The 12,923-nt window shown below is 37.7% G+C and overlaps 1 protein-coding gene across 21 annotated transcripts in view; it reads right to left on the bottom strand.

The window, feature by feature from the left end:
• The window catches only part of bru3 (CUGBP Elav-like family member bruno 3), a 704,578-nt gene that overhangs the window by 33,515 nt on the left and 658,140 nt on the right, over window positions 1-12,923 (bottom strand). For 16 of the 21 annotated variants that reach the window (XR_015533760.1, XM_087343446.1, XM_087343430.1 and 13 more), the window contains 3 exons: window positions 6,687-6,830; window positions 5,989-6,127; window positions 1,433-1,600 (listed from right to left, as the gene is read on the bottom strand). Coding sequence is in view for 20 of the 21 variants with exons in the window: in XM_087343446.1 (XP_087199572.1) it covers window positions 1,433-1,600; window positions 5,989-6,127; window positions 6,687-6,830 (451 nt within the window). In the remaining variant the exon portion in view is untranslated. The remainder of the gene's footprint in view (window positions 1-1,432; window positions 1,601-5,988; window positions 6,128-6,686; window positions 6,831-12,923) is intronic. The other 5 variants (XM_087343398.1, XM_087343411.1, XM_087343492.1 and 2 more) reach the window with 3 other exon arrangements.

Raw genomic sequence — 12,923 nt, forward strand, 5'->3', positions numbered from 1 at the left:
AAAAAACAGCAGCAATAAGTAACAGGAGTGGGCTTGTAAGTGAGCTTCATATAAGTGGTCATAACTGAAATCCCTTGAATTAAACATTAAATAAATGTTCATAAGGCAAATATAATCCATAGATTTGGCGATAAAATTCTTTAGACGGTTCCTATATTTTCTGACACGTAAGGCACATTTTTCTAAAACAAAGAAACACTTCAAATCATCTTGCACATTTCATATATAAGTTTCTCCAAATTTGAACTCTGCATAAAAATTTAGCACAAGTTCTACTTAATAAGCAGCGCTACTGTTTTGATAATAATGTGAATTACCCTGAGCACATAGCTGGTAGTTTCACTAAACAAAAGAAACAATTACTAACTTAACAGCGTGTAATTATGTATATGACACCTTCCTGTGTAAACAGTAGTGTCAGTATATCATAAAGGAAATAGAAAAGTTTCTATGACATACTGTGAGAAAGTAAGGTAATGAATTATTTGAAGAAAGTGACAACTCTTCATAACACCAACATTGATGAGCATGGCTGCAATGATGATTTGTAGAGTTCTGAAATAAGTGACTTTTAGAACTTTTTGTGTTCCATGTAGCTGTTTTTGTTCCACAAGTAATGGTAAATGTATCTTCATGTTATCTAGTGAAAGTACCCTTTCTTTGCTCAGACTTTTCTATAATGATCATAAAATGAAATTGCTTATTTAATGATTTCATGCAATTATATTCCTGCTGATCAAAAATGAATTACTAAAATCACAGTTCGCTGTACAGGTTTTCTGAAACAGAATTTACTAATATAATAAAATTATTTATTATGAAATGTTATGAAACAACATATATTTCTGGTATCCAAAGAAAATAATGTGAAAGGATGTGACATCACACAGTTTTATATTATTTATTGCCACGGTTCTGTTTAATGCTAGCTTAAAACATGAAATAGGTGCCAAAGGGAAGAAAAAACAAAACAAAACAAAAGATTGGTAGACACAGATCACTTTATGTGCTAATACATACAACTTCCTAACAACCAGACCAGAACCAAGGAATGCTGGATGGATGAAAGGCTTATAAAAAACATTAACATTTTTCTTTTTAAGTATTACTTATGTCAATGATGCAACTAATGTTCCATAGTATATGAAAATTATATTTATTCCCATAATGAAATTCAGCAGGCTTCCACATTGGCTGAATGCCTCTTATTCATGTTCACCAGTCTCACTGTAACAGAGCATATCACATCAAAGTAATCAACTCGTAATGATTGCAGTCCCAATGCTGGCATGAGTGAACACAGAAGATTAATTAGAAAGTACATTATACAGAAGGAAGAGATGATAACAAGAAAGCATATGATACCATTTTTGGACATACCCCTCTGAAAAGTGAATAAGGTGGGTAAGGATGAGGTAGTTGAGATACTTACGTGCAGGATATGTCTGCGGAATGCCATTTGTGTAGACGGATGGGTCGGAACCAGCAGGTTGCCCATTTGGGGTCTGTGCTGCCATGTTGAAGTTGGGCATGGTCGGGGAAGGCAGGCTAGGAATGGTGCCATTAACGGGCTGGCCTGAACCCGAACCTAAAATAAGAGCTGATTAGTTGAAATAGAATTACAATGATATCGAACTGAAGCATGGTTCTAACAACTAAACAAAATTCAGGGCTATATTTGTTGATAGGGGAATAAAATACTTTTATAACCCTCATTAATATTATTCAAGAGATAGTGATAATGTTTAATTGACTACATGAGGATTCTGTAAATATGTATCAAGAAATTTATGTATAACTAGAAAGTAACAGTGCCAAAATTACTGTTACTCATATTCTTTTGCCTTACACTGAATTCATACTTAATTTTCCTACTTTGTATACATCAGCCACCACAAGAACCGATCTGAACTACAATGGTCTGGAATAACTCAGTTATGGGCTGGATGAATGGGGTTATATTCTTGGAAGGAAAAATGACTTGTAAGATTTGAGGTTTTCACAGCGGTGAGTATGAAGATTTCCGTCTTCTGGGTTGTTGCGCTGTGTAGTCTGGTCGACCAGACTACACAGCGCAACAACCCAGAAGACGGAAATCTTTGAAAAATGACTTCTATCTTCATCATTGACTTCAAACAGGGTCTGAGACTACCTAGCTTATATGCAATGGGTAATGACCGTTCATTCCATTAAGGTTAAGAACACTTGCAACTTTGTACTCAATCCCTCATATGTGTTCAAGATGTGCTTATTAAGCACAAAGGCTTCTTTATCTTTATTTTTAATATAAAGTTATCATCTGCAATTATTGCTTTATATTAACAGCACTCTGTATATTCATACATTCTTGAGATTTGCCTTAATTCCAAGACATGTGCAAGTATGAATGCTTCCCACTGTACATCATCAGTATGTAACTAAAAATTTTAATTAACTTAGGCCTGTTAGGAATTACCTAAGATAACAAAATTTGAAAACATGGGTGTGATAAACCAAACTAATACACGGACAAGGATGGCTGATGAAACTGTGAAAAGACAAAAATGGATTCTTGAATAAAAAGTACTGCAACAATGTATTTTACTCTGTTATTTTCAGGTTATAAAAAGAGAAATATTTGAAGTATACTACAGTACACTGAAAATAATTACAAATAGAACCCTGAATAAACTATATATGTAACAAGACCAGCAACAAATAAGATAAAACAGACCTCTCTTACTATGCACATTGTACATCACAAGAATAATTTTTGTGGATGGAACTCAAAAGGGCCTTACACCAAATCATCACTACAAGAAAGTCTTAATTTAATTATTTTTCAGTAAAGCAAGTTTGTTGAGCATCTATTTTGGTTTTTCCATTGGTCACTGGTGAATACAAACCTTTATATAAAAGTGATAAAAAGTTACCAGAAAGCAAAAAAAATCCATATTTTTATAAATGCTGCTAGATACAATACCTTGTATGTTTTAAATTGGAAGGCACGTCTATTATTTATCATCACAGTCCTCCATAAATTTTATGTTTGTTAGAGGCAACAGTTACCTTTCAAATCTGTACAGTTAACAGAAATAGATTTTTAAACTGATCTTGACACTAAATTCTCACCTTAATTGTCTCACTGGTACATTACATCTGCCACAGTTTACCTGTGACCAAGATCAACAATTCCTCATGATAAAGATAAGCATTAAGAATGCTTATAGCAAATATCACGTTAGCCACGACATATCAATATCTGCTGCAGCCACAATGGCTCAAACTGTACAGTGACTAGGGCATGAGCTGGATGACCAGGGTTGAATTCCCAGAAAGGCAGGATTCATTAATGACAGCAAACAGGATGACAATAGAGTTTCATCTGCATGACAACAAACATTCTTAGAATTTACTAGGCTCTTAATTCAATTTCTTTGTTAATCTAATTTAGACTTGTTATTGTTGTTCCCAAATATTTTAAATTTTCCACCTCTTCAAAGGATTATTAGCTAGAAGATTTCTGTCTTCTGGGTTGTTGTGCTGTGTGGTCTGGTCAATGTTACCCAACGTTTCAGAGGTCATACTGCCTCAATCATCAGAGCGACAGTGCAACAACCCAGAAGACAGAAATCTTCATACTCACTGCTGAGAAAACCTTAGATTTTACGATTATTAGCTACCTTCATATTATGATCTTATTCTGCATTCTGATGACAGGACATGAACATATACTGTAATTAATTCTCCGTCTTTATTTCTAGACAAACTTCCTTGCTAGATTCTAAAAAGGCTTCTGTGTTTTCTTTATGTTTTTATCCAATTAATTAACATCATGATCATAAAGCTGATAATTTCATTCCATTCCAATCCCCCTTTGTTTCTCATACCTTTCTGATGGTATTCTCTGAAACAAAGCTGAAAATCAATGATGACTAATCATCTCCTGATTTCAGATCATTCTGAGTAGGAAATGCATCAGGTAAATGTTTATCTACGTGGATTTTGCTACAGGTTTAATTTCACAATTAAATTTGCCCAACATGTTTCACTGGTATATATCAAATTCAATCAGAATGTTGTATAATACTAATCTCCTAACTGAATTACGGGATTTCTAGAAGTCTCCAAAACACAGTGTCTTAGTGTATTCAACGTATTGTCATTAAGACTCGCGGTAGTTGGAATTTGCAGTTTAGGCGCTGTTTTCATTCTTCTAGGTAAAAAGTAAAAAAGTAAAGCTGTTCCACTAAACGCCATGTAGGTGCTTGGGGGGAGAGGAGGTATAGCTCCTACTCTTTTCTAATCTCGGCACTAGATGGGGGTGAGTGGTCAGCATCATGTCCTGGCTGCACTGCACCCCTGGGAAAGGACCCTGGTACCCAATGGATAGGGGGCTGGGAGGACCTCTTGGTTGTAAACAAAATATCAGAGCAATAAATTGACTCCATCTGATGTGTTACAACTCAGAAGACCACAATCAATAATTTACTTTGTGCTTATCTTTTCTCCAAAGCAGTGAATGTAACTGTTAGGTTAGGAACTTGCTGCTTAGGATTAATGGAAAAACTGTTCCTTGAGTTAGTCACATGCAGCAGAGTTATTAATAATTATTCAGTGAGTCAGTCAAGAACCCAAAGGTTTATCATCTAGTTCACAGAAGCACACCACTGGACCTATCCTGAGCCAGTTGAATCCAATCCACACTCTCATAACCTATTTAACCCCTCAACGGCAAGGGTTATTTAATTCTTAGTCACTCCCAGGGACGGAGGATATTTAAATATTAAATCTAGAAAGTACAATAATTCATTTCAATAGCAATACATTCAAAAAAAAAAAATCCCCTTGTAATTTCGACATTGTTTTGAGAAGTACACGGAATCGGAATATCGGCAATATATTTTAAAATTAGTTTTGGCACAGTAAACTTTTGGAATTACGAAAGATTAGTATTTTATTGCCTTAGATATTGAGCTTGAATCTGATAAACTTTCTTCAGATTCGCTTGCAAGTAAACAGTCTTTCACGTCATCATACAAAACAGCTGACCGCTTCTTGTCATTAGACGCCATGGCTTCCACGTGCTGAGAATTGTTTTTGTTTCGTACGTGACTGGAAGTCTTCTATCATACCCTTATGAGTCAACATCATAGGCCAAGATAACGCTGTAAATTCTGCCAGCTCCTGTTGTTACAAATGCCTAAGTGAAGGCAGCACTGTCTGAACTGTGTGTTTGAGAAACCCCCAACAAGGTCGATATTTGTTTCGATCAGCATGTACAGAGCACACAGTCGATCGCTGTCTCAATTCATATCGATCTAACGTATTTAGATCGCAAGAATTCCTTATGGTGGACAAAGGATCTGACCGTAATGTAACGCTCCAACCGGCAAGGCTAAGAACTTTTTAACAGATTTATTATTTAATTTGTGTGAAGCGGGAAAATTAAAGTACAACCACATATATGAGATAATAGACCACAATTTCCTCTTTAATATTGTACCAAAAGAATTGCTTTACATAAAAAACAACTACTCAAAATGTAAGCTTGAGCTTACTCCTGCACTAGGCGTGTTATGTACGTCGGACGGCGACATACAATTTAAATCGCCGCGTGGTATGTGTGTCGGATGTCGTTGAAGGATTAATCGGGACAGTATTATCCACTTTATAGTACTCCAAGATAATTTTGTTTTTCAGGCCAACAAGAAAAAATAAGTAAACAAAGCGTATCTTTCTACAAGTTTTGTTGCATTCCACCAGATATCCTACCAAATTACAAATGCTATTATTAAAATGTTAACATTAATTGCACTGGAATAGGACAATAAGGGTCAAAGTACAGAGCATTGTGGAGAGAAAATAACACGAAAAATTCTTGTTTCTCTCAACTTTGCATCTACATGCTCTTCAGAACTTGCATTAACTTTAATTTACTATTCCAGCACACTCATAAGCGTCTGAATAAATCTACACTTGACCTCTTAAAATATCTCAGAATCTTACCTGATGTGGGCGGTACGACGGGGTTGGCCATGCCATTAAGGGTTGCATGAGGGATCTGTGTAGCAAGAGCTGCCATAGGATTGATGTAGGTGCCTTGAGCTGTAGCAGCTGCCATCAGAGCTGCCTGTTGCTGCATGGGCTACCCGCAAAGTACCATGACACGTGGAAGAGAAGCAAGAACAAACACATATCAGACAAGAATTCAGCATATTATACTCGGGGTCCGCAGTGGCCGCGCGGTCTGAGGCGTGGGCCTTGTTGCCGCTTGGTCGCTGGAACCGTGGGTTCGAATCCCACTCAAGCCATGGATGTTTGTCCGTGTTTTTCTGTGTTGTGCTGTCCTGTGCACAGGTAGAGGCCTTGTGACGGGCCGATCCCTCATCCAAGGAGTCCTACCGAATGTCTATACATAAAAGCCAACGAAAAGTTGGGACCCGCAATTTAAGTATATAATATTATATGAATGAGTTTTTACATCTTGTAGATTTGGAAAATTTTGGTTGTAGGATTACATAATCTATATAATGTAAAATTAAGTCAAAATTGAGGTAAAGTTCTGGCATAATGTAGGGTTTATTTTGAAATAGGTACTGTTGATAAAAATGGAACTATGTGTGTTATATATTGTAAGTTAAAGCAGCGTGATTTGGTCGATGGTATAAGAATATCTAGAAACAATTACAGTGAGTGCTGTGTACCTGTGCATAGGCACCATATGCCCCAAACTGGTTGAAGACGAAAGGGTTAAGGAGACTCATGTTGCCAGCCATCTGTTGCATGCGACGCAGCTGACGTTCTTTTTCTGTGTCCGCAAACTTCACTACAAGGCTTGAGGAAGCTCCCTGAAACAATAAAATTAAACGAATGTAAGGAAACTGCGTGTGTGTTCAGGTAAAGGAGAAGTGCTAAGTACTGAGGCAAAAACATAGATGGGTGTAATATTTCGATAAATTTTTAAGATTAATGTCTACATGCGTTGCGAAAACAAATTACTTGATGTAAGATTTGAGGTTTTCACAGCGGTGAGTATGAAGATTTCTCTCTTCTGGGTTGTTGCGCTGTGTAGTCTGGTCAATGTTAACCAACGTTTCAGAGGTCATACTGCCTCCATCATCAGGGCGATTCATCGCGGAGGCAGTACGACCTCTGAAACGTTGGTTAACATCGACCAGACTACACAGCGCAACAACCCAGAAGACAGAAATCTTCATAATCATCGCCCTGATGACGGAGGCAGTATGACCTCTGAAACGTTGGTAAACCTGTACCATACTACACAGCGCAACAACCCAGAAGACAGAAATCTTCATACTAAGAATCGCCCTGATGACGGAAGCAGTATGACCTCTGAAACGTTGGTAAACATCGACCATACTACAAAGCGCAACAACCCAGAAGACAGAAATCTTCAAATTACGTGATATTTTTTGTCAATGCAATTGCTGGTTCTGCTGGATATTGAATTATAGGATATTCTCCAAGAATCACTATACAGTAAAATGATAGTAGTACATGTATCTTCAGAAATGGGTCAGATATTACTAACATAATTTGCCTTACTGACGTAGTTGTCACAGACTGGTTTATTGGTCTTCATTAACATCATCAAAATGAGTAACTGCTTATGTAATGGTAATATCTATTAAATCCCTTCGTCTATCATCTGCATTCTGCTTTTGATTACCCTCATTCAGTTCTACAGAATTATTCAAACCAGTTAACCAGATTGACGTCACTAACCCACCATCCTGACCCCGAGAGATGGACTGAAAATAGGATTTTGCTGGATAATGGATTTATGTACCTACTTTTGCTGCTATAAGTTACAAAAAGGAGAAGTAGAAGAAAAAACGAAAGCTGTAGAATACAGCAAAGGGATAAAATTCCCCCCTTTAATTTTCGGATATAAAGACACAAAAAGGATTCATAATATAAAAATAAACCCAGAGAAGAAGGATTATTTTGAAGGAGTTGGATTTAAACAAATTGTCCAATATCACAATTCTGCTGTGTAGTGGCATTTTAGTCAAAGGCAGGCAAAGCTTAAACCCAAGTACAGTACGCACGAAAACAGCTATATGAGTAATTACTTTGATTTTTATCAGAAGGAAGATTGGAGGGAGTGTCGAAATGAAGATTTCGTCTAAGATGTTGAACTGCACAGTGGGTCTTCTTAACTGCTTCAACAAGAGGCTCGCTGGTTTGAATCTGTCCCGCCAATCTCGATTTTTAACGCAGAGAGACTAAATTACCAGACATATCCTTCAACAAGCCTGAATCTCTGAACATCGACAAGAAGTGCTGAGCATGGGCGAAGGTGTCATCACTCCACAGTACGACTTCGAGAATACATCGCGTTGGAGAAGAGTGTTGAAATTCACAAAGTACGCAGTTCCTATTTTCACTATGGCACGACGTCCACGCAAAATTTCACGTAAAGTCTTCGAACCACTACTTGCTATATGTGCACAGACGGTTATCACCGGTGGAGAGGTCAGATTAGATCAGGATAGGAAAGGTAGGATAATTATGCGCATGCCCAGAATGTTATGCAAACTGGCGTTATCAAAACAGCTCACGATATCAAGCAACTACACGTTGGTATCACTTAGTTTTCTCCACTGTTTCAGTGTCAGAACGATTAGGAGATTCTGTAATATGCCATGGATCAATAACAAAACAGTAAATGACAAACCCTCTGAAATTGAGTGGAGACAAAACATGAACAGCAGAGCTGCATAACCTCAAAGAAACCTGTACGCATAGACTTTAATGATACACAACCAGATACTGCAATAAGCTTTTCAAAATTTTACAAACTAATATCAAAGTAAAGAAGGCTGGGTTGTAACACTGTGTAGCGTGGCTGGAGTTTACCAATTTTTCAGTGTAATGAGTAAGGTGTATTTCTATCCATTATAAGTACGAGGTGCGATCGGAAAGTTTCAAGACTGTGTCAATAGCGGGCGAACCGGATGTAGTACGAGCTTCTGCCGCTAGGGGGTGCGGCCTACATTCATAGTGAATCAGTGTGCCAGCCGGCATCATCGAATTAGCATTTGTTTCTTAGTTACTGGCGTTTTGGTAGTGAATTACACCGACCCTCCTGCGATTTCGGAATGGCGTGTGCATCAAATTTTGCCAAAGACTCGCCAAAACGGCTACGGAAACCTATGAAATGCTAAAGCAAGCATTTGGGGAGTCCGCAATGGGTCGTGCACAAACTTTTGTGTGGCATTCACGTTTTAAAAATGGCCGAACCTCTGTCGATGATGACGAGCGTTCTGGACGACCATCTTCGAACACAACGCCCGAAAATGTTACGAAGATTCGGCAGGCCATTCACGAAGATCGACGTCGTACCATCAACGACTTGTGCGACATTGTTGGGATAGGCTATGGGACCTGTCAGCTGATTCTAAAGGAAGAACTCCACATGCGACGCATCCTGTCTGAGGACCAGAAGCAGAATCGACTTCTCGTTTGTCAGGAGCTCAAAGATCTTGCAAGAACCGACCCCAACTTCCTTTCTAAGTTCCGTGTGACTTCTTCCTCTTCCCAAAGATGAAAATTCAGCTAAAGGGAAGGAGATTTGAGACGATTGAAGAGATTCAGGCAGAATCGCAGATGGTGCTTGACAGGCTGACAAAGAAAGATTTCCAGGGATGCTTCCAGGCTTGGCAGCGGCGCTGGGATCGTTGTGTTCACTCCCAGGGGAACTACTTCGAGGGTGATGGATGAATTTAATACCTGAGATAAGTGTACGGGTTTTTATACGCGCAGTCTGGAAACCTTTCGATCGCACCTCGTACGTAACGGTTGGGATTTCGATCCCTGTTGAATGTAACACTTTTCACTAAAAACAAGTCAAAGAATAACAACCCAATGTTTGACAGACGTTTCGTGGGATTTCCGGTATGCTCAACAAAATAGCTACACATGTTTTCGTGATTCGTTATTAGTGATTTTAATATTACGATACAAATTTTTATATATGAAAATATTAAGTTCGGTATTATTCAAGAAACTTGATTTTTTACAGTGTAACGATACAAGTGGTTATTTTGGCAACGACCAGGCAGCTCCACAATGTGACACCTGTTGATAATATATAAAAAAAGCATTTTACCGACGCTGGTCATGGAATGCATCCAAGAAAAGAACACTTCAACGAAGGCAACTGGTGGCAATGCGATCACGTCTGCCAAGAGAAAATGCTCCACAGAGCGTCCCAGAATGCAACTTTTGCTTGCGATAATTTTGTTAGTAACTGAATAAAGAAACGATGTAAAGCAATTAATATTCAACTAGGAAATCTGTGACATCACAACATGACTTTGAATGTCTGAAACAACAGCAGCAATACCATTAAAACTATAACCGACAGTCCGTTATTTGTTATAACAGTGGGCATCTGGTGGCTGTGCCGCTAGGACTAGAAAACGCGGCAACAGACGCAGTGATTACGCATAGCAAAATAGCATGCGTGCCTCAACACAATCGTCTTACTGAAGAACCAGCTTGGCTATCTGGAGCTCTGGAGAATGCCTTTATTAAGTAGGTACTTCCAGAATTTCACTGCCATAACTGAGTGCTGATCTTGAGGTAATATTATGTAAACGCAATTTCGTATCAACTGTCATTTGTTTGCCAAAATGTCTTCTAATAACACAATTCATCTTATTATATTTCTGTAATTTTATATCTATATAATTTTTGTGGTCTAAAAATGTATTTCCCAAGCACGTAAAATCAGAAAATTGCTCTATTATTTTTCCTTCTACTTCTATTTTCACTCAATGTATATTTTTCCACACATTCGCATTGTTTTAGATTTTAAAGTGGAAATTTTCATGTCATATTTGCGAGAAATTTTGTTTAGCTGGCATGCTGCTAATTGTAGTTCGTCGACAGATTTTGTTATTGGTACTTGATAATCTGCATACAGTATTCTTTGAATTACTATTTTGTTAAGTGAATTAGATGAAACTCATTTCTCATATCTTAACAAATTCAAGCAGTCTGTGTAAAATGTAATGAAACTATGCGTTCATGGATTAAGTTCATACTACTTTTAACATTATAAGTATATTGTTGTTAGAGGAAGCTGGTCTGTAAAGCGCCTGTGATAGTTCAAAGCAATTTTCGCGGTTAGTTACGATCATGCCGTTTGCGGACAAAGTGGTCACAAAGCCACTGGTTTTGGATCATTTATCGAACAACACATCTTAAAATGCTGTAATTCTTTCGTGTTTTTCTGTAACCCACGAGATGCGTAGCTCGATTCTGTCATGTTTCACTTACGAAAGCATAAAAGTCCGTACCACAGAGCTATCAATAATTCAGCTCAGACGTGAACAGAGGAGGCTGGACACGGTCACGCACGACTAAACGTTCACGGGACTCCGCCCGCCTCGTCCAACAGGTGGGACCGAGCTCGTGGACAACATCCAAAGTAATTTCTCCTGACAGCCTATTTTAGGGTACCGAATATTCAGTATTTCTTCCCATTGCGTAATACATCTTTGTATACACTAATAGTAGTCGCCAACAAACTGAAAGATTTAAGGTCAAAATAAAATTCTACGTTTACGTAAACAGCGGAGCGTAGGCCAGTGAAGACTGTCCAAAACTGGCAGTTTAACAAAAGTCAGCAACTTTGGGCCACGCGATGATAAGGCTGGCTTCCTTCCGTGGCCTCGAAGCAATTTGATGATGGGTACTGTAGCAGCAGTATATTTACTCTCAAATTATGCAGTGAGTTGTTTAGATGAATAATATATATTTTATTTTAAAACAGTATTCTCAAAGACGTAATGAAAGATTGCTAACGGATTTGTTAATTTGCCTCTGTCAAAGAAAATATATATAAATACTGTTACTTTACAACAAATTTCACATTACCTGAAATTTAAAAAAACTACCACTTTAGCCTTAAGTACATATATCAATAGTACAATAATATTTGTGCATTTAAAAGAAATCTTATATGTGAAAACCTTCCGGAAACTATATTTCATTTAATATAGGCCTATTTCATTCTGTGCTAGGATTTATACCACTTTACCCTGTAACCTAAGGATTATTGTACCATTTTAAAAATATGAACTTCTAAAATCGTGAAATTCTCAAAATGACAAATATTAATTTATGTCTTTACGTCATCATAAAGTTGAGGCAATCCTTTTCTCCATAGAAATAACTAATTTTTATGATAAAGTAACCTTCTGGTTGGCCATAACCAAAATCAAGATCAACACTTGTACACTGTCATTTTCTTCGCAAACATTTTGAAGGAATTCTTTCTACGTAGACCTACAGATTCTCTTTCTACTCTTCGTCTCTTTAGAAGTTCATTAAAATTTCACGAAGACTTGCGTTATTATAATCTTGGAGCGAGTGTACAAGGAAGGAAGCATGGGACAGCTTTTACCAACTCCCCCCCTCTCCAGCTTATTCCGTGAATCTCATTATTTCAGACTCTTCAGTCTGCGTATGCCTCTTTTTTTATCTTTCTTCCTTTCTCCCGCCGTCGTCCGACATATCATTTTTTTAAATTTCTTGTCTAAAAAGGATAATGAAATGTGATTTAGAAATGATTCGCTGAAGTAAATATTACTTATGATTACTTATTTGGACCGTTAACATATTAAAGCATTCTGAAACATCTTTTCAACAAATACGCGTTTCGCTGTCAAGATGTTATTGGTAATTTGATTCCTTATTGAACCAACTAATTCCCTGCAGCACAGTCAATCTTAAGAAGGCACATTTTGCCCAGCTATTCAAGAATTTATCCGCCTTTTATAAATCCCAAAGGTTTATTTCCAGGTTCACAAGAGCCTGCTAACGAACCCTGCATTACGTCTGTTGAACCATGATGGTTCTCCGAGTTGTGACGTCATGTGGAATTGTAGGTGGGTTACCAAGTTTTC

The sequence above is a fragment of the Zootermopsis nevadensis genome, unplaced genomic scaffold, assembly GCF_977971745.1.
Source record: "Zootermopsis nevadensis isolate Lab colony 2312 unplaced genomic scaffold, Znev_1.0 Znev_ptg000001l, whole genome shotgun sequence".
NCBI lineage: Eukaryota > Metazoa > Arthropoda > Insecta > Blattodea > Termopsidae > Zootermopsis > Zootermopsis nevadensis.